The sequence below is a fragment of the Vulpes vulpes genome, chromosome 2 (genome assembly GCF_048418805.1).
Source record: "Vulpes vulpes isolate BD-2025 chromosome 2, VulVul3, whole genome shotgun sequence".
NCBI lineage: Eukaryota > Metazoa > Chordata > Mammalia > Carnivora > Canidae > Vulpes > Vulpes vulpes.
The window spans coordinates 100909670-100933260 of record NC_132781.1 but is presented as its reverse complement, the minus strand read 5'-3'; the positions used below and the strand labels follow the sequence as shown (position 1 = coordinate 100933260).

The 23591-nt window shown below is 34.2% G+C and overlaps 1 protein-coding gene across 2 annotated transcripts in view; it reads right to left on the bottom strand.

Moving 5' to 3' along the window:
• Window positions 1-23591, bottom strand: part of GPR158 (G protein-coupled receptor 158) — a 411529-nt gene that overhangs the window by 201281 nt on the left and 186657 nt on the right. For both annotated transcript variants that reach the window (XM_026013682.2, XM_026013683.2), the window contains exon 3: window positions 14984-15086. In XM_026013682.2, coding sequence (XP_025869467.1) covers window positions 14984-15086 — 103 coding nt within the window. The remainder of the gene's footprint in view (window positions 1-14983; window positions 15087-23591) is intronic.

Below are 23591 nucleotides of genomic sequence, written 5' to 3'. Positions count from 1 at the left end.
GCCACAGTAATCACACAACAAAAAGATATAAAAAGCATCCAGGGCATCTGGGTGGCTCAGTTGGTTAAGGGTCCAACTCTTGGTTTTGGCTCAGGTCATGATCTCACAGCCATGGGATCAAGCCCCACATCAGGCTCTACACTCAGCATGGAGTCTACTTGAGATTCTCATTCCCTTCCCCTCTGCTCCTCTCCCAACCTCTGTAAAATAAATAAATAAATAAAATTCTTTTAAAAAAAGAAATAAAAGTCATCCAAATCAGCAAGGAAGAAATAAAATTTTCACTATTTGCAGATGACATGATGCTCTACATAGAAAACCCAAAGACTCCACCAAAAAACTGCTAAAACTGATGCACAAATTCAGCAAAGCCACAGGATACAAAATCGATGTACAGAAATCTGCTGCATTTCTAAACACCAATAAAGAAGTAGGAGAAAGAAATTAAGAAAAAAAATCCCATTTACAATTGCACCAAAAATACCTGGGAATAACCCTAACTAAAGAGATGAAAGACTTGTACTCTGCAAACTATAAAACACTGATGAAAGGACACAAAGAATGGAAAGACATTCCATGCTCATGAATTGGAAGAACAAATATTTTTTTAAATGTCCATGCTACCCAAAGCAATTTATACAGTTGATCTAATTCCCATTTTTCACAGAGATAGAATAAACAACCCTAAAATTTGTATGGAACCATAAAAGACCCTGAACAGCCAAAGCAATCTTGAAAAAGAAAACCAAAGCTGGAGGCATCACAATTCCAAACTTCAAGTTATATTACAAAGTTGTAGTAATCAAAACCATATAGTATTGGCACAAAAAATAGACTCAGAGATCAATGAAACAGAATACAAAACTCAGAAATAAATCCTCAACTACATGGTCAATCTTTGACAAAGCAGAAAAATAATGCCCAATAGGAATAGATAATCTCTTCTACAATGGTGTTAGGGGAAAAAACTGGACAGTCACATGCAAAAGAATGAAACTGGAACATTTTCTTACACCATACACAAAAATAAATTCAAAATGTATGAAAGACCGCAATGTGAAACAGGAAACCATAAAAATCCTAGACGAGAACACAGATAGTAACCTCTTTGACATCGGCCACAGCAACTTCTTTATAGATATGCCTCCTGTGGTAAAGGAAACAAAAGCAAAAAAAGCTTTGGCACAGTGTAAAAAAAAAAATCAACAAAACTAAAAGGCAACCTATAGAAAGGGAGAAGATATTTGTAAATGACATATCCAATAAATATAGGAAGAACTTAAAAAACTCAACACCCAAAAAACAAATAATCCAATTTAAAAATGGGCAGAAGAGATAATCAGACATTTTTCCAAAGAAGACATACAGATGGTCAACAGACATATGAAAAGATGCTCAACATCAGTAATCATCAGGGAATAGCAAATCAAAATTATAATGAGATTCACCTCACACCTGTGAGAATGGTTAACATCAAAAACACAAGAAACCACAAGTGTTGTGGAGGATGTGGAAAAAGAGGAACATTCCTGCATTGTTGGTGGGAATGTAAACTGGCAATAGCTACTCTGGGAAACAGTATGGAGGTTCCTCAAAAAGTTAAAAATAGGGGCACCTGGGTGGCCCAGTTGATTTAACATTGGACTCTTGATTTGAGTTCAGGTCGTGATCTCAGTCTTGTGAGATTGAGTCCCATGTTGGGCTCTGCACTGGGCATGGAGTCTGCTTTTCCTCTCCCTATCACTCCCCCTCCCCCTCTTAAAAAAAAGGTTAAAAACAGAACTACCATATTACAATCCAGCAATTGCACTACCAGGTATTTACCCAAAGAATATAAAAACATGAATTCAAAGGGATACGTGCACCAGCATTATTTACAATAGCTAAATTATGGAAACAGCCCAAGTGTCCATGGACTGATGAATGGATAAGGAAGATGTGAGATAATATGTATCACTCAGCCATGAAAAAGGATAAAATCTTGTCATTTGCATTGACATGGATGGATCTAGAGAGTATAAGGCTAAGCGAAATAAGTCAGAGACAAATGCGGTCTGACTTCACTCATACGTGGAATTTAAGCAAAACAAAGGAAACAAAGGAAAGAGAGAGAGAGAGAGAGACAGACAGACAGACATAGACAAACCAAGAAACACTCTTAATTACAGAGAACAAACTGATATTTACTGGAGGGGAGATGGGTGGGTGATGGGTTAAATAGGGGATTAAGTAGGGCACTTGCTGTGATAAGCACCAGGTGATGTATGGAAGTGTTGAATCACTATAGTGTATACCTAAAAGTAATATAATGTTGCATATTAACTAACCAGAATTAAAGAACTTAAAAAATGGAATACATTCTTTTTGAAATTGTGTATATTAAATTTATATAATTAACAAAAATTAGCTTTTCTTCCTTCCTTCTTTCTCTAACCAGACAAGCTTATTCCTAAATGAGACTTAGATATCATTTCTGCATAATGGTAGAAATACATTTCTTTTATTACTCCAATTTTGTTGCTCATCTATATTTCCTAATTATGGTCCCCTCTACATTGATATATTGTTGTTATTCACATAAATCAAGGTTCTTTCACAGTGCTCACAATGTCCCCCAATTCTGATTTACTGATTTACTGATGAGACTGAGTTATTTGTCTACATTCAAACTATTAAAACAGAAAATGCAGGTAGCATTGAGGAACACAATAATCTCTGTCCTGTTGAATAGTGGATTCCTGCTGTCCGAAGCTGAACTTAAACATAGCTACCCTCTCTTATTATTCTCTTCACCAACTATTATCCAGATCTACACCAACACAGAGGACTTTACATACCTAATGCGTTCTCTCTGTTCACTTCTCTTCCTGGTGCTCCAAGTCCTTATGACTATTTTTATCTGGCTGCATTCTTCCACTCTGCCTATAGCTAACATTCCACAGATGTATGTGCTGTACCCAAATAAGATGTGAACTCTCTAAGAATAAGACAATGGCTTTTATATTTTCCAACACAGATTAATATTACAAAAGATCCAGTATACTGGGTCACAAAAATACAATCATGAGTGTAGGACATACAACAGAAAAAGCTTGTATACTGCATTATCTTCCTGAGGTAAGGCTGAAATAACAATGGACAGGTATTATGTCTACTAAAATAGTAGGAGCCAAATGTAAGTTTGGAAATTGACAAGTCCAAACCATTCTATAGTTCTTCATACAGGTAATATGTAATTATGTTGGTTAGACAAATGCTTCAATATTTGTGGGTAAAAGCAATATGCTAGAAAATAAACTATGATCACATTTTATTCTTTGTGCTCTAAAGCATCACAAGATCAACTCACAAATGTTGAGTAGTGAAGTGCTCTCATGAGAAATTTCCTCTTTATGAATTGCCTGAACTTTATTTGAGTATGAAAAATCATAAGGTTCCATAGGGGACACAAAGTGGTAAAATGGAGAGAAAGAAAAACCACAAGTCAGAGACCTGATTTCTAAAGCGCAGAAAACTAAAATTACGGATAGAGCTTTCTACATTCAGTATTTAAAGCATACTAGACTTAGGACTCAAAGCATCATTAAATAATCTTCTAGTTCCAAAAACATTCTATCTATTTGTACTGAAGTTCTTTATCTAGGACAAGGGAATATATGCAGCTAGTAGAAAATATAATACTACTAAGTAATAATAATGGGCTTTTTGTTAATCTACTAAAAGATACCTTGATTTATTAAGTTCCTAGAGGGCAGGGGCCATGATTTATATATCTTTTTATGTATGCAGCACTGAATACAGTATTTTATACATATTAAATACTCAGCAAATAATTGTTGATGATGAAACTGCTCTTCCAAAAGAATAAATGTAATATAAATGTACAATTGAAAATATTCAACCTAACTAATCTACAGGCTCTCAAATCATTTGTGCTTAATAATTCATTCAAAATGCTATTTTTCAAGATGCTAGACACAAATTAGAAAAATATGTTAGGAATAGGAGTTACTACAGTTGTCTTTGGCACCTATGGGAAAGCGTGTTTAGAAAACATCTTGAAGGGTGTACGTGGGTGGCTCAGTTGGTTAAGGGTCTCTGCCTTCGGCTCAGGTCATGAACCCAGGGTCTTGGGATCAAGCCCCACATCGGGCTCCCTACTCAGGGGAGCCTGCTTCTCCTTCTCCCTCTGCCCGCTGTTCTTCCTTGCTTGTCTCTCTCTTTCTATCATATAAATACAGTCTTTAAAGAAAACAGAAATCATCTTGGAGGATAATTTGATTTGTGAGTCTCCATTCTGAGCAACTTGAAAACATCTTCTGTGAATAGAATTCCAATCTGCTTTGCTAAAGTTTAAAAATGAAGATAATACTTGGAACTTTCAGATTAAAAACAAAACAAACAAAAAAAAAACCGCTCCCTGAAGACAAATTACAAATATGAAGAGCTATGAGTTTTGGCAATCGATAGCAGCTTTCAGCTCATTATATGGATGATCAAGTATGCTGCCTTGAGCAGAAATATAAAAAAAGGACATTGGGAGGTTATACTAGTACCATAGGATATGTGAAGAATCAAATATTCACCTGTAAACATGAGCCTGTTGAGATAAATTGTGAAATTTGTGAACAATATGTTAAATCTTTTTGCTTACTTTAATTTTTCTATACTAACATCAGAAAAACTCAAAACTTAGAGGCATTTTTATTTAAGTATAGTTTTATATAAACTAGTAAAAATAGAAACTTTATTTTATTTTATTTAAAATAGAAACTTTAGAATGGGTAAATAAACCATTGTACATTTACTCAATGGAATTACATGGAGCTGTTAAAATTATGTTCAGGAAAATTATGTATTAAAATGAATATACCAAGTTTTCAGAAAGATCCTATGTATAGACATTTGTGTAAAAATTATAAACTTAAAGAATTAAATTATCAACAGATTTCAAATAGCTTTTGAGATTCTATTTTTCTATACACTCCAAATGTTCTTTAATGAGATGTAATATTTTTATAATAAAAACATTAATATTTTAAAGCTATGATCCTCTAGATAGCAGTGAATAACAAAGTGAATTTTTGCTCCACATCCCTAATTAACCTACAGGTATTAAAAAACTTCAGACTTCTGAATTAAGACATAATGTTCTAAAAATCAGATTTTCTTAGCTTTTAATTTTGATATAATTTGAAATGTACAGGAAAGATGCAAAAATGGTACAAATAAATTCCATATATGTGCAAAAAATGTGGTATATATATACACAATGGAATTATTCAGCCTTGACAAAGGAGAATATCCTGACATTTCAGACACCACTGATAGATCTTGAGTATATTATTCTATGAGAGATAAATCAGACAGAGAAAGAAAAGTACTGTATATCAATTATATGTGGAATCTAAAAAAGTCAAAACTGTAAAAAACAGAGATCAAAGTGGCAGTTACCAGGAGATACGGGTGAGGAGGAGAAGACTGATGGTGTTTAAGGTTATAAACTTGGAAGAAGTAGCATATAATCTATAGAGATCTAGTATACAATATAATGATACAGACAATGATATTGTTCTGTAATGATGAATGTGATGAATACTGCCTCAATGGCAATCATATTAAAATATATAAATGTATCGGAGTAATATACTATACATCTTAAATTTATAAAATATAAAAAAATGGGGGAAATTCCATATATTCTTTACCCAGATCCACTATCTACATTCTATATCATTTATCTTATCATTCATAGTCCCTGAAAAGATTGACAGAGATTTATAAATTTATATGCATACTATTTTTTTCTGAACCATGTGAGAGTAAATTAGAAATTTTGTGTTCCTTTACCTATAAATATTTCAGTTTGCACATCCTAAGAAAAGAGAATTCTCATGCAAAACCACATTATGATTATGAAAGTTGGGAAATTTAATACTGATACAATATATAACATTTTTTCATGAATAGTCCATATTAAAATTCCATCAATTTTCAGTTATATCTTTTGTAGTTATTTTCATCCAACCAGGATAAAATCTACATGATGCATTACACTTAGGTGCCATGTCTCTAGTCTCTGATTTGGAACATTATTAATAAAGTAATTATTCTAGTCTTCCAAAATAGTTTGCAAGTTTTGATGTTTCATAACACTTTTGTTTTACAAAGTATGAATCAGTAAAATTTTAAGACTGTATCACACAGCAAACATACAACTTCAAAAAATAACGTATATTAGATGCATATAATAAAAATTATATTGTGTACCTATACGTTACTGTTGGCTACATTATTTTACATTGAGTTAAAAAGTGCAATACTTTCTAGCACTAAACCAGAAAGTAGAGATGATTCTTTAGTGAGTCCTTCATTTTTATGCTGTTCTTTTAAACCTTGTACTGCTTTCTGATATTCTAATATTAGAACAGTTAAGACTGTGCTTTTCAGTTAACAGTTAACAATGCTTAACAATTAACAATGCTTTTCTAAATGTTTCACTCTACTTGGAGTTTTTCTTTAATCTATTGAAATAAATTAGACAATTCAAAATAACAAAAAAATTCAGAGACACAGTTTCCAATAATTTTCTTAGATATCCTATCACTCTATTAAATATGAACTTCAGTTAAGAGTGCTTTCATTCCTATCTAGCAATACTTGTTTCCACAAAAAAGTTCTGGAAATATTAAACTGCATTATTAAAATTAAAAGTTGTTCTTAAAAATAATGTTAAGCAATTAGTAACTTAAAATTTCTCCTTCAACAAGGTAATATTGTCAAGAGAATTGTAAATGAAATTAGTAGGTAACATTAAAAAACTTATGTGGCAAAGTTCTATCTGAAAGCCTACTGCCACAACAAAAATTATACTGGGTGTCCACTGAGAAATTTAGTCATCTACCATAAAAGCCCAAGTAGTAAATGTGGTTGGTCATTGTTGATGAAACACTAAAACTTTCCAGAAATTTTCTTAAAAGATCCAAATTGTTTGGTTTGTTTTTCTGAAGACTCAACTAATGAACAAATTAAAAGAGTACTTTTCTTCTCCTCTTTTTTTTTGATAAGAAATATGCATCTTTCTTAATCTTTTAGATCGATATTTCCTTGGAATAGAGGTAACAAACTGATAGAACAAAATGTATCTACATTTTTATGACTTGTGGTGCCTACTGTCAAAATGTACTGCAGAAAGTTTTCTTCCTATGTTTTATGGAAGAAAAGTACTGATTATTTTATTTAGAAAAGAATAAGTTGAAGCAAGACTAGCCCACATGCCATGACCCCCCTATTCCTTCCATTCTACAAGCATGAGAGAAAAAAATGAATCACAAACAATGAACATAATTCAGCTTCAAGTAACAGAATCGAGTCAAACAATGAGAGTTCAACATTAGTTCTAGGTATAAATAATGTTGATCTGAAATTCATCATTAGAGAAAATATCTCCTTTCCTTTCATAAACATATTTACTTTTTCATGAGAACAAAGGGGGAAAAAAGAACTAGAGGGAACATATTTATCCATCAAGGTTTAGAGTTAAAATGATGCAATTAGCTAACCATAGGAAAATATATTTGTCTTGTTATTTCATGGTTTAGGATGATGAAGTAATCTGCCTTGTCTTTAGGTTGTTAAAATCACATCCAAAATCTACATGGAGAAAGGTACATACACATGAGTAACTCCAACACATTCAGGAAATTTCTGTGTACATTTGGTTCAATATCTATACCATCCACATGGAGAGAAGAGTTAGCTGAATATTGTTATACTTAGACTGTTATCCAAAAAGATTCCTTTTTTTTTTCAAAAAGATTCCTAATGTTAGGACATAAATGTATATTTGCATACCTTAAAATCAGGGTTAGCTAATATACCAACATATACTTGCATCATGGATGCCTAGTTGTGAAAATAAGCTCAAAATGAAGCCCAGTGCAAGCATTTTAAAATTTGTATTTCCTCACTATAAATAAGAGCTCAAGTTTTTCCCTACATTTCTATATGCTTACCTATATATCTTATATTCATTTTTCTACTATCTCCTACATTTTTAGTGGTATTCTTCTTTGGACAAAAATACCATTTTAGATCTTAAAAAGATTCTGATATGACTTATAAAATTATTAAACACAAATGGAGTTTTTGCCTAGATACTTTATTCATTCAATTCCTACAACATCTAATACATAAATCCTATAAATAATAGGACTAAATTCTCCATATTCACATTAATATAACAATCACTATCATTTGAGGGATAAGATATTTCATCTCATTTACTCCTCACTTGGCAAAGAATAGATGGTACCATTCCTGCTTTATGAATATGGAAAGAGAATCTCAGAATGTATGAGAAATTTGCCAAAGTCTGCTAGTAAGTGGAGACAAGATTTAAGTACATTCGACTCAAAGGCAAACCAGATTATAAATTGTTTTGAATCACTTATTTGGAATTATGAACAATTTCCTCTAGAGAAAGCACTATGGTACACTGGAATGAAAGTTAGTGGGAATTGAGCTGAGGATACTAATTTTCTACCACTGTTATAAGAAATTCCCACAAACTCAGTGTCTTAAAACAACACAAATTTATAGTGCTACTTAAATATAATATAGCTATATTCATTCTTACAGTTCTATAGGTCAGAAGTATGACATGGGTCTCACTTAGCTAAAATCAAGGTGTCAGTAGGGCTATATTTTTTTCTGGAGGATCTAGATAAGATTCTATTTCCTTACCTTTCCCAGCTTCTTGAGGCCACCTACATTCCTTGGCTGGGTTTATTCCTCTAACCTCAAAGCCCACAATATAGCATTTCTCTGACCCTTCTTGCATCCTTACTTCTGTCTCTGACTACAGCCAGGAAAGTTCTCCATTATTTAGGACTGATACGATTAGAATCCAGGATAATCTTCTCATCTCAAGGTTTATAATTTAATCATGTCAGCAAAGTCCGTTTTGCCATGTGAGATAATACACTCACCGATTGTAAAAATGGGAATATGCACATCTTTGAGGGGTAGGAAGGGACATCATTCTGCCTATTAAAATGAGCTAATATGTGAATGGCTGACAGTCCAATTTCCCGGCCAGGGTTTTTTTTGTTGTTGCTATATTTAATATTTTGAGGAAGATGATTATTTACAAAAGCAAATCTCAAATTAGTAGTCCAATAAAGTAAAATAATGTAACTAAATAAAAGTAGTAATAAAAATATTTTTTTAATCTAATGAAGTAAATTTGGGGGTAGTAGAACAAAGGAAGATTTTTGGTTTTGGTTTGGGGGTTTTTTGTTTGCTTGTTTTAAGTTTTTTTTTTAATTTATTCATGAAAGACAGAGAGAGAGAGAGAGAGAGAGGCAGAGACACAGGCAGAGGGAGAAGCAGGCTCCATATAGGGAGCCTGATGTGGGACTCGATCCTGGAACTCCAGGATCACACCCTGGGCCAAAGACAGGCACTAAACTGCTGAGCCACCCAGGGATGCCCAAGAAGGAAGATTTTTGGATGACTGAATATTATATATGAGAGCAGGACCCATTTTAGACAAACTGAACAGAAAAAATCTGGGACATGGGAATATGATCCTCTGCTGGGTAGTGGAACAGATACTAGATGAAGGGAATAAAAGTGGGGAGATTCTTGGGGAAAGAGGGAAGAAGAATAGATGCAAACTTCCAAATAATAATCATAAAACAACAATATTTTTGAGCATTTAAAATGTGCCAACTGCCATTATTAGAACTTTGAATTTATTATTTAATCCTTATAATAATTTTCTAAAGCATATAATATTATTCCAATTTTACATATGTCATAAGTGAAGGTTCAGGAAGTTAAAAAATACAGCAGAGTCCAAGTAAGTAGTAGAGCCAGGATTCAAAACCAAGTTAGTCTTATTCCAAAAACTATGCTCTTAATTACTGTGCTAAACTATGATAGAGGGGATCCCTGGGTGGTGCAGCGATTTAGTGCCTGCCTTTGGCCCAGGGCCCGATCCTGGAGACCCGGGATCAAATCCCACGTCGGGCTCCCGGTACATGGAGCCTGCTTCTCCCTCTGCCTGTGTCTCTGCCTCTCTCGCTCTCTCTCTCTCTCTCTCTCTGTGTGTGTGTGTGTGTGTGTGTGTGTGTGTGTGTGTGTGGCCATCATAAGTAAATAAAAATTAAAAAAATAAACTATAATAGAAATTCAGCTCTGGTAAAAATTTAAGAGCCAGGGTATCCAACATGGTATGGAGTATGTCCCAACAGTTGGAAAGAACATAGTCAGAGATTAACAGATAAATGCAACAGTTGAGAGTCCAAGAACATGGACACTGGCATTGGCAACTCACCCCATCTTCCAGACACACTGAGGTACTGGACTCCATTTACTAAAAGCAGGACTAATGAAGGAAGACATGAAAACTGTAAACTAGGCAAATGAATGAGGCAAAAATAAAAGTACAAATACATTGGAAACTGTGCTACCGAAACTGGAATAACACTGATCAGGACTAACTGTAATACAGCAAAAGTAAATCAGACCACAAGGCTGGAGTCAGATCAATAGTGAAGGTGAGAATGCCGATAATGAGATTGTGATGCTCAAGCTCTATTAATCTGTCCTAAAATTGGAGGTGGTATTAGAGACTGATACAGGACCTCATCTGCAGAAAGCCAAGTATCTCCAGCTCTCCAGCCATAAAAAGAGGAGGGATAAACTTATTCCAGAAAGGTTAGCCTTGCTTAACAGTTTGCTTTGAGCTCAATATCCCTATATTGTACCCGTGTTCAAAGGGCCTCTTTTTTTTCTCCCAAGATTTAGAAAATCTCTACATTCTTACCTCTGTCCCATCTACCACCATCATCATTGGCACCAGAGTTGCCAAAATAGGGACTGTGATTTTTAGGTAAGGGTCATTTGTAAGTTAGGTTTTTCTGGAAAGACACATGAGCTGAAGTCGATCCAAAAGAAGAAAAGTAAGACTGGAAGGCTGGTAATGTATCTATAGAAAAGAGGAAAAAGGTTTCACTGAAGACATAATTCTTACTAAGACAGATGGATTTGAGAGAGATGAGCATGTCATAAGCTTCTTTTTCATCAACCTGCAAGTGAACAGCCTGGATTTGGAGAGACAGTTATACATCAGTACTTGGTTACTCTAAAATCCTGCTACTATCCAGATGTCAGATCCTATTAGTTCACATATGACCATCAATTTCAAGAGAGATGCCAGGAACACAGCCTCTGGGCTGTCAGCACAATTTTAAATCATGTCATTTAAGCATATCCTCGTTGGTCTTTACAAGCCCTTGTTTACTGTGGGTCTTAGTCTGAATAAAGATTTTAAATCACTTCATATTTTAACAGGATTTTTAAGTCACATGTGCATTACATCTCAGCTCTTCTCTCCAAAAACGATAACATGACAATAATAGATGTGGGGATTACAGATCTTATTTTAGATTTACAACTGTAAATTAAGTGACTTTAATCTTTTAGGTAAATTCTGTTTTCTGTATCCTATTCTCCTAATCAGGCAACTAACTTCCTCCTGCTGTCTCTAACTCCCAAGCCTTCTCCCTACTGCCCTACTGAATGCAGCACCGGTTGTTATACTGTCCCATCCATGTCAAATTCATTCTCCAAAAGTTCCAGTTTTAAAAAGCTGGTTATTATAATATGATAAAATGTGAGGCTAATGACCAATGATGTTTAAGGATTCTCTCTTTACATACATCACGGATGTTTATCACTTATTTAACTACACCTACAAACATTTATCATATGCCATTGTATTATGCTAGCAGGTTTATATATGTTATCTCATTTTGGGGGTTTCTAATGCCTTCTTTACCCTTGACAAAGGGTACAGAGCTATATGCAGTCATTCCTTAAGTCATGGGTAGCTCTTTAAGAACATAAGGAGATGAGCAGAATAGATACCAACTTCCAAATAACAATCATAATACAACAATATTTTTGAGCATTTAATACGTGCCATGAACACCTGAATACTATGATTAAAATACTGACTATATTAAAATACAGTATATGTTTAATATAGTTTAATACAGTACATGTTTTAATAATAACCAGGAATACAAAAGAAAGTTTGGATAGTCCTTAGTCATTGACTAATCCTAACAATGAACAGGATTCCTGTTCAGATCCCTGTTCATCTCTTTAGGACAAGGAAGGAATAATAATGGATTTTCCTGCAACCTGACAGGCCATCAGGAAAGACAGCTTTGGTCAAAGAACACTTTACTGACTTCAAATTTTAACATATAGCTAGCCTTCTGGTCTGTCATTGGGGAAGGTCAAGTCTGATTAAGTAAGTGCTAAGGTCAAACCTGAATCACAGCTAAATGTCTAAATATAGATCATCTTTCTAAAAACTGTGGCCTCTTTTCCATGACTGCAGTGTGTACAACACAGGAGTTAGATTTACGCAGAGAAGCCGCCTTTTCTTAGAAAAAGTAGGTCCAGTGAAAAACATTGGCTTTTAAAATAAGGAAGAAAGTAGGAGTGTGCAAATTAAATAAAGATAAGTTGTTAAAGGTTAACTAGTTTCTCCTGGTGGTGTTATAAGCAAATGGCATAGTCATTCTCTGGTTCTAAAATATTTAGATGTTTTATTTCAGTCACATAGTGGGAGCTGAGAACAAATGTGGGTAAACCAGATACAAAATACCTTCACAGAACATAAGCTAAAACCTATTCCCTTAATTCTTCAGTGTTGAATCATCTGTTATGTCTGGACCGTAAATGTGAAGAATGCCAAAGTAGCTCTGGTATTGCCATGGTTTGGTACACACAGATACAAGGAAAAGCATATCTACTCTGAAAATATGCTATCATCACTACTATTGTATTAGTTTTCTACTGCTACATAACAAATTACTGGAAATTTGGGAGCTTAACATACCTATTCATTATTTCCCAGTTTCTGTTGATCAGAAGTGTGGGCACAGTATAGTGAGCTCTCCGCTCGGGGTCTTACTAGACTGAAATCAAGGTTTTGGCCTGCTGTCTTCTCATGTGGAGCTCAGGATCTCCTTCCATGTGTATTCAGGCTTTTAGAAAAATTTAGTTGCTTGAGTTATAGAACTGAGGTCCATGTTTTCTTGGTTGCTGCCCATGAGATCTGCTCTCAGCTCTCAGAGGGCTCACTCAGGTTTTAGCCACACAGCCCTCACACAACAAGGTAGTTTATTTCTTCAAGGCCAGCACTAGAATTTCTCTTCGGTCAGCTACGATGGGAAGGAATTTTCTTTAATGCAACATAATCACATAGGTGACTAAACTATCACCTTTGCTACATAATACAGCCTAAACAGGGAGTGACCACCTCGGTCCCACCTTCAAGTAAGAGGAAAGTGTTGGGCAGGGCCTGTGAAAACAGAAGCCTGAAGGACATTTGAGAATTATACCTGTAATTATTCATAGAACAAGGCTGACCTCTGAACTATATGACTGAGGACAGAGCGAAATGTTACTCATTTCCAGAGCCTATAACTTAAATGTAAACAGATTCAGTTCCAAGAATGTTTTCCAGGAGAAAACAAAACAAAACAAAAATCTACAAATTTTACCAAAATTCCTAGAGGAAGAAACTCCGATTTCAATCTCAATGTACACTTTGAACTGTGCCTAGTAAAATGCAAATTCCTATAAAGACCAGTAAGGCTTGCAAAGATTTGTGAATGACTACCTAAAAGATACCTGTACCTCAGTTTCAGTAAACCTCAAGCCCTAACTTCCTATGAAACCAACTTTTTTACCACTATACTCCTTCTTAGCTATTATATCCATTGGCTGACTACAAGCTAGTGTGGCAACATTGCATTCTCTAGAGATAAAGTAAAAAAAAAATCAATATTCAAATTGTAACACTGACATTTTCTGAAGTAGGAATATAATAGCAGATGACCAAGTTTCGATTCTGGAGTATATACCTTATATAATCACTTCCCCTGGAATGTGAGTGGATCTGTAAATATAATGAGATGGTCTCTATTTTGATTAGGTTACATTATCAGGTAAAGTGGTGGGATACTTACTCTCATTATACTATGTTATATATGGTTCAATCTGACCAGATTGAGGAAATTGTTTTGCTAGCTTTGAAGAGGTGAGCTGCAATGCAGTAAGAGGGTCACATGAATAGGCCTTAAGGCAACTCAGAGGAGCTCAGAGTAAGCCTCAGCTGACTAACATCTAGAAAAAAAAAACAACCTAGGAGCCTGTGAGATACTGACATGAATGAGCTTGAAAGAAGACCCCAGGCCTCAGATCACATTGCATCACAGATGTCACCTGGTGAGACAGAGGGCCAACCTCACCTCTGACTGGAAAGGTAACGAACAAAAACTGTGTGATAATAAATGTATGTTCTTTAAACTGTTAAATTTATGATAGTTCTTTATGCAGTGTAGAAAATTAATATATAAATTAATAAATAGGGCAGCTCCAGTGGCTCAGCAGTTTAGCGCCATCTTCAGCTCAGACTGTGATCCTGGGGACTCTGGATCGAGTCTCACATCAGGCTCCCTGCATGGAGCCTGCTTCTCCCTCTGCCTGTGTCTCTGCCTCTCTCTCTCTGTGTGTCTCTCATGAATAAATAAATAAAATCATTTTTTGTAAATTAATTAATTAATTAATAAACAAACTAGCAAAATTAGGTTTAGGAAATTTCTGTAGCAACAGCTCTCAATAACTGAATCCCAACTGATTTTACTACACAGCTAACATTATTTTACGAAACGTATTGAAAACTAAAACATACTTAAAATAAACACATTATTTTGTGGTACTCCAGGGCACAAAACATGACAAACCAAAACAAAAACTCTAAGGGATGAAAGACTACCAAACCAGTGGAGATTGAAACAAATAACTCCAACAATGTAAAAAGAAAATCCGAATAATTAATAATCGTATATATTATGTGTATTCATATGTATGTAGAGAAGCGAAGGACACTTACTCTGAAAGCTGTTCACTGAGAAGTCTTGAGGATGATAGAATCCTGCTTTGCAAATGCACTGGTAGGCTCCAAGCACGAATCCTAGGCCTTTAATTGGCATACACTATGAAAAAGAAAAGATAGCAGTAGAGTTGATCACAGTTTATTTCACAGTATAAAGACCCACAGATATCCATCACTGCAAATGGTAACAGAACTATCACATTTTCCAGAAATAAAGTATCTCTTTTTCGAACTCTTATTTTATATTTGTTTGTCAACAGATACTTTTTTAGAAGCTACAGTTTCCTTTCTAAATATACGCCATCATGGATGTAGGCGCCACACAACTTTATTCATTTATTCATTCAGTTGCCATAGGGACTAAATTTCTAAGCATGGCTTTTGGGTTTGATGCTTCAAATATCATCTTATTGCTTTAAGAAGTATTTCCAAAGCCTATAAGAATGTCTTTAAAAAGATTCCATGCTAAATATTTCTATCACAGCAAAAGTAGGTAGAAAAGTATGTAGATGGACAGAATTTGGGATGTGAAACTTGCTTCTCTGAATAAATATTCATCAAATTTTCATCCCTGGAACAAAATAACACAAATTGGTGAAATAACAAAACAAGTAAACTTTAAGGTGAAAATTTAGAAGAGAAAAAAAAAGATAAAAATAATGATCCTGGGATCCCTGGGTGGCGCAGCAGCTTAGCCTTTGGCCCAGGGCACGATCCTGGAGATCCGGGATCAAATCCCACGTCGGGCTCCCGGTGCATGGAGCCTGCTTCTCCCTCTGCCTGTGTCTCTGCCTCTCTCTCACTGTGTGCCTATCATAAGTAAATAAAAATTTTTAAAAAAATGATCCTGAGGGCTCTTCATCTAAAATCTGTTTCACAGATAAGTGTTCTACCTGTACTTAAATTTTAAAAATTATCAGCTTTCTAAATATGTCACATAGATATAACAGACATCTCTCAAAAGTTTAATCTTGGCTTCTTTCAAAGATACCACTTGAATCTCATAAAATTTGGCTTAACATACTTCATTTCTGCTACATTAAATGATATAAGCATGGAATAAGTTGTATTAAAATTACAAACAGTACATCAATGAAACAGGAGTATGTCAAGACAATAGACAGCACTGAAACTTTTCTGCTATCTCTCTACCAAGATGCTAATCCTTTGACTTTTTCCATTATAATCAACTAGAAAACCTTACAATCTAATGGATTTTAGTTATAAAATGTCTCCTTAAAACAGAAGCCCTTAAGAGAAGACTCTAAATAATTTAAATAATAATTCCACAATCTAAACTTTAATGATTGGTATCAAGATCAATATTACATACCATGAAAACTCTAAGAAATAGAAAAGCATTTATATATAAAGTAATATATGTCCTAAATTCATACAGATATAATAAGAACATGTCTAACCTCTTTCGAAGAGACCTCCTTGAATATTTTATTTCATTAATTCCACCCTTACCCCCCAGCCTTTTTTTTTTTACCTAATACACAATTTATATCTAATTATACCTTGAAATTGAAAACACGGTTCCTGATCTAGAGCAATATACAAGAAGAGAGAAGTACCAATCAATTTAACTGAGTTGGCAAGTATTTATGAAATAACTGCTCTGGGCTTAGAAAATTCCTAGAAAACCGAACTGAAATAACACATACTATTTATAAAGATCCATTTACACAATAGGTCAGATCATATTTCTAAGCTATATAAATTATAAACAATTATAACATTTGCTTTGCAGAAGCACTAGTATTATGAATAGAGCATATTATTTGTGGTCATTCAGAAAATAAGGATTTGAATTATCACTTTATCACTAACTAGCTATGTGAACTTGGGATGTTCTCTTAACTTCTCTGAGCCTTAGTTTTTTAATTTGTATGAACAATCATTCAGTCAAATTCATGTACAGTTTGAAGACTACTGAAACACCAAGATATCCTAATAGGTTAAATATGGGATATAAGAGGAAGTGAAGAATAAAGGATGACATTATTCTGGGTTTTTTGGCCTGAGCAACCTTAAGACTAGAGCTGCCATCATTGACCTAGGAAAAGTTCCTGGTAAAAACTTGGATGAAAGAGCAGTTCAGTTTTGCAAATGTTAAGTGTGAAGTGCTATTTAACACTTAATTGTAGATATCAAATAGGCAGGCTGATAAAACAGTACAGAGTTTAGAAGAGATGTCTGGGCTATGTAATTTGGGACTGATTTGCACAAAGATGATAGGTAAAGCCATGAAATCAGGTAAGACCAGATTGCTAAGGGAATGCCTACAGGCTGTAAAGGACAGAGGTCCAAAGTGGTGAGACTCAGGACACTCTAGAGCTAAAAGGTCAGGCAGAAAGGAAGAAACAAAGGATACTCAGAAGAGTAATAAAGTGTGGTAACATTATCCCATTAACTAGATTGTGATACTATGGACATTGCATGTGAAATTTCTTGTGAGTTACATTTAGTAAACATTCACACAGCATAGGTTTATCCAGGTAAACTAAGTCTCTCTTAGATACTAAGAATAAATAGTGTGCTCTAAATATTCTGCCTCACTGGAATTTGGAGGTTAATGCTATTTCTTAAAACAGCATTAAATTATCTGATAATATGACAGTACTACAACAGTAATTCAGTTGAAAATTTTAAATGTTTAAGAGAGATCTGAAGTTTATTGGAATAAGAATACCTCTTTACAAGCTAACTCTAAATTTGAAATAAAAATGAAAGTTAAGAAAAACCTATCAGATAAATGTGACCAAATATAAAGTCCCTTGAGAATAAAAAAAAGTTTCCCAATTTTATTTTGGAAAAAGTAATATAAGTTATTAGTCACCTCAAATTCTTTTGTTTATCCTTAAATTATATTTTCAAAGAAAAGAAAAAAACATTGTCAGTTAATATCAATGAAAGAATAGCATCTTGCTATACTTTGAAACGGTAAGATCTGCATAGAACTCAATGTGCTATTGCTTATATGTTTGCCTTAGAGTATACAAGTGATCCTGGCTTATTTTTCTATTAATGATCATAAATTTGCAATGAACTTGCCATGCTTTCTTGCTCCATCTGCCATCACCATTCTGTAGCTACTCTAACTCTGCCACCTCAGAACCAAACTTATATATTTTCAAGATTAGGCAACTAGTTTAGTATCCAAACTAGTTTTTAAAAATCTATATAAATATGATGACTACTCAACTAAGGTGGATCATATTTGGATTGAGGAACTGCTTTCTATAATTTTTCTCTTTAGAGATTTAGAATTTTGAAAAGATCCTCATGTAATACAAGAAAAAATCTTCAGAATCTTACCCTAATTTAACATTCATTTAAAATATTCACTTAAAATACTCATTTGGGGTATTCAAAATATTCATTCATTTTAGATATTCAAGCCTAAATCTTTCTACTTTATCTTCATAGAAGTCCCAAAGGGTAGAAATGGAAAGAGCAACCTCCATGGAGGTATCTGTTCCATGATGGCCTTTGATTAAACATTAAGCTTCTTATGTCAAGATTTAGTATTCCTCTGAATGAGGTAGCTACTCACAAGACTGGATACCCTCTTTAATGAAACTACAATGCCCATACTTACTAAGCCATCAGCAGAGATATACTAAGGATAGTCTTGACAACCTACAATCAAAGTCGTGTTCCTGGGAGTAATCCAGGTCCACATGGAAAGAGATGGTGGTCAAGAGTTTAAAGCAAAATAGATTCCTAAAGGGATGCTTGAATGGCTCAGTTGTTTGGGTGTCTGCCTTCAGCTCAGGTCATGATCCCAGGGTCCAGGGACTGAGGCCCACATTAGGCTCCCTGCTCAGTGAGGAGTCTGCTTCTCCCTCTGCTGCTCCTCTGCTGCTCTCCCTGCTTGTGCTCTTTTCCTGTCAAATAAATGAATAAAATCTTTTAAAAAAATTCCTAAAAATCTACAGCCTATCAAGTCTGAGTCATACAGAAATAAAAAATTCTGAATAGATTTATAACTAGTAAGAAGACTAAATCAAAAACCTCCCAATGGAGAAAAAAGCACAGGACCAGAAAGCCTCAATGGGCAATTCTACCAAAGAGCCAAAGGAAAATTAACACTAAACTTTTCCTCAAATTCTTCTAAAAATTGAAATGAAAATACTTTCTAACTCATTTTATGAAGGCAACATTTTCCTGATACCAAATCAGACAAAGATACTATAAGAAAAGAAAACTATGTATCAATATTCCTGATTAATATTGACATGAAAATCTTCAACAAAATCTTCAACAAAATTGCAAGCCAAATTCAGTTAAAAGGACTACACGCCATAACCAAGTGGAACTTATTCTTGGAATGCAATGATAATTCAACTTATAAATCATTCAATACAATACAACATATTGACAAAATGAAGGACAAAAACTACATGACCATTTCAAGTAATTTAGAAAAAGCACTTGACAAAATTCAACACCCTTTCATAATAAAAACACTCAACAAACTAGGAACAGAAAGAAAATATCTCAACATGATAAAGGCCATATATAAAAAGCCTATGGCAGGGATCCCTGGGTGGCGCAGCGGTTTGGCGCCTGCCTTTGGCCCAGGGCGTGATCCTGGAGACCCGGGATCGAATCCCATGTCGGGCTCCCAGTGCATGGAGCCTGCTTCTCCCTCTGCCTGTGTCTCTGCCTCTCTCTCTCTCTCTGTGACTATCATAAATAAATAAAAATTAAAAAGAAAATAAATTTAAAAAAAAAAAAAGCCTATGGCTAACATCATGCCCAATGGTGAAATGTGGAATGATTTTCCTCTAAGATAAGAGACAAGGCAAAGCCTCTGTCACTTCCATTCAGGATTACTGGAAGTCCTTGGCAGAGTAATTAGAAAATAAATAAAAGGCATTCAAAAAAGAAAGGAAGAAGTATAATTATCTGTTTGCAGAAGACATGATCTTACATGTAGAAAACCCTAAAGATTTTGCCAAAAATAAAAGAATAAAGAAACCCTGTTAGAATTAATAACCATATTAAGCTAAATTCTAGGATATAGAAGCAACATAAAAAAAATTGATTTAGTTTCTATACACAATCACAATCCAGAAATGACATTTAAAAAACAATTCCACTTATAATAGCTTCAAAAAGAATAAAATACTTAGGAGTAACCTAACCAAACTGAAAACTACAAAACTTGCTGAAAAAATTAAATATACCAATACATGAACTGACAGCCATGTACATGGATTAGAAGACAACACCATTAGAATTCTCACGCTACCCAACGCTATCTCTATTAAAATCCTGATGGCATTTTTATCAGAAACAGAAAAACCATCCTAAAAATCATATGGAATCTCTAGAACCCTAAATAGTCAAAGCAATCTTGCAAATGAAGACAAATTTGCAGGTCTCACACTTTGTAATTTCAAAAACATTTACAAAACTACAGTAATCAAAACAATGTGGTATTGGCATACCAGCAAAGTGAAGTGGTACACAGACACAGAGTAGAGGGCCCAGAAATAAGCCCTCAAATATAATGATCAAATAACATTTGCAAGGATTCCAGTGCCATGCAATGGAGGTTAAAAAAAAAAAAGCAATCTCTTCAACAAATGAACAAATGATGCTGGGAAAACCGAATATCCACATGCAAAAGAATTAAGTTGAACACTTACCTTAGAGTACACACAAGAATTAACTCAAAATAGATTAAAGACCTAAATTCAGGCCTAAACCCATAAACTTCCAGAAGGAAATGGGAAAAACTTTCATGACATTGGATTCGGGAATGATTTCTTGGATATGACATCAAAAGCACAGGCAACAAAAGCAAAAAATAGGCAAATGGGACTACATCAAATTTAAAAACATCTATGCATTAAAGGAAACAATCAAGTTTGAAGAGCAACCTATAAAATGAGAGGAAATATTTGTAAACAACATACCTGATAGGGGGTAAATACCTAGAATATATAAAAACTGCAATTCAACAATAACAACAATAAATTACCTGGTTTAAAAATCAGCAAAAAATTTGAACAGACACTTCTCCAAAGAAGATAGACAAAAGACCAAGACACATATGAAAAAACGCTTGACTTCACTAACCATTAGAGAAAGCAAATCAAAACTACAATGAGGTATTAGCCTATAACCATTATTATGGACACATTATGGACACTATCAAATATTGGCAAGGATGTAGAGAAATTAGAATCCTTATGCACTGTTGGTGGGAATATAAAATAGTGCAGCCACTATGGAAACAATATGGAGGTTTCTCAAAAAATTAAAAACAGAGCTTCCATATAATCCAGGAGCCCCACTTGTAGCTATATATCCAAAATAACTGAAAGCAAAATAAGAAATATTTGATACCCAGTTCACTGCAGCATTATTCACCATAGCCAAGAGGTAAAAGCAATTCAAATGTTCATTAATGGATAAAGGAAATGTACTATATACATACAATGGAATTATTATTAAGTATTTAAAAAGGAGGAAATCCTGCCACATGCTAAAACATAGATGAACCCTGAGGACAGGATCCTACGTGAAATAAGCCAGTCACAAAAAGACAAATACCATATAAAGTTACTTGTATGTGATTCTAAAGTAATTAAATTCATAGCAAAACAGAAAGTAGAATGGTAACTGCCAGAGACTGAAACGGGAACTGAGGACTTATTTAGTGAGCATATAGCATTTCAGTTTTGCAAGATGACATAGTTCTATATCTGTTATGCGACAATGTGAGTAGAGTAGAATCTACTGAACTGTACACTTAAAAAATGGTTAAGATGGTAAATTTAATGTCACATGTTTTATATCAAAATCAAACATTTTTAAAAAGACTTTAGAGCAAAATGGTCTTTCCTTCCTCAACAATGTATATGTAAACACTACAGAAGACACTGCAACACATAATTGGTAAGACATATAATTCATCTCAATTCCTGGTGAACATAATTGCAAAACAAAACCTGGCCAGCTTGACAGTCATGAAGATTTTGTATGAAGGTACTACTGAGCAATGCAATGGCTAAAACAAAGGCTAAACTTGAGTATGTTTGGTCTTTAATGGAAACAACTCTTGTGTCTAAGGATCATATTTACATATAATTCTGAAAACTAGTCACATTTACATATAATTCATAAAAACTAATTTTGCTCCACCTGAAGGAAGAGGCTAAAAGAAAATGCAAATATGATAAAACTGATATAATTCAAAATCCTCCAGAAATGGGTCTTTAAATACTTTTTTAAAAACTTTGTTTTAAAATCTTCTTATAATGCAGAACACTTTCAGGCTTCTCTGAACTGAACACCATGGACAGAATTTAACATTTTCTCTCTGAGTCAGAGTTGTTACTTTGAACACTAAGTACGAGATGATTCTGAAAAACACTGATGCCCTTTGGATCTATTGAAGGTTTATGGCTATTTTCTCTTACACTAAACACCGAGACTGCTAAACCTTTTGAGTCCTTAGGCTTTTTTAATGTGTTTTCCTTTTTGCTTCTTTATTTTGAACTAACAGTTGTCATATTTTAAGTATAAAACATAAACATACTATTAAAATTGTCTATTTCCTTTTCATTTATAGTTATAATTACCTATATACATGGAAACTAGATCACCAAGCATGAGAAGTAAGAGTATATGTAATAATAAATAACAAGGTAAGAGTAAATAAGATAATAGTTAATATTTTCTGACTATTTACTGATGTAGTTTATGAACATATGTGAGGTTCTGTGAGGTCTGGAGCCGACTGCCAAGAAAGAATTCTTGAGACATCTTCAGTGCAAAATGATGGTTTTATTAAAGTATGGAGACAGGCCCACGGGCAGAAAGAGCTGCTACTCCCTGGTGCCTTCTGCTGCCTCCTGCCTCAGGATTTTGAGGAGCAATTATGTATGTTGGAGGAAGTAAAGATAAAGGAAGCTTCAAAAGGATCTACACATACTAAAGAAGATGCAGGATACCAGACTCCTTACTATTGTTAAACCAAGGTTGTTTTTACCTCTAGCAAGGCATTAACATGAAACAGGAGTTTCCTGGAAGAACATTATATTCTGCTTTCCTCAAGTATTTGTCAATGGGCTGTAGGTTATAAGGACATTTAATTTTATCTATATTTTCCTCTGCCTTTGTTTCCCATATCATTTCCCTTATGCCAGACACTGTTCTAATGCCTGCACTAGTATTAACACATGTAATCCTATATCAATTCTATTATCATCTCTATATGAAAGATGAAAAATACTGAGACACAGACCACTAAAGTAGCATGCCCAAAGCCACCCAGCTAGTAAGTGACAGAGCCTGGATTCAACCCCAGGAGTGTGGCTTCAGAGTAATGACTACTCTCCACAAAATATGGGCACATAATAGCATTCTATAAACAAGAATAGATGTTACCACCTGGTCACTTTGGAATCTATCTTGATTGTTCTAAGACATTTATTTTTCCATTTCTCTTGGTTTGGGACAATATTGAAATGGATCAGTTTGCTGGATCATTTAGCTTCAAGTTAAGTGAAAATTATTAATTTTAAAATATATGTGTATAAAATATACTTAAGACATGCAGTTAATTCTTATACCTGTT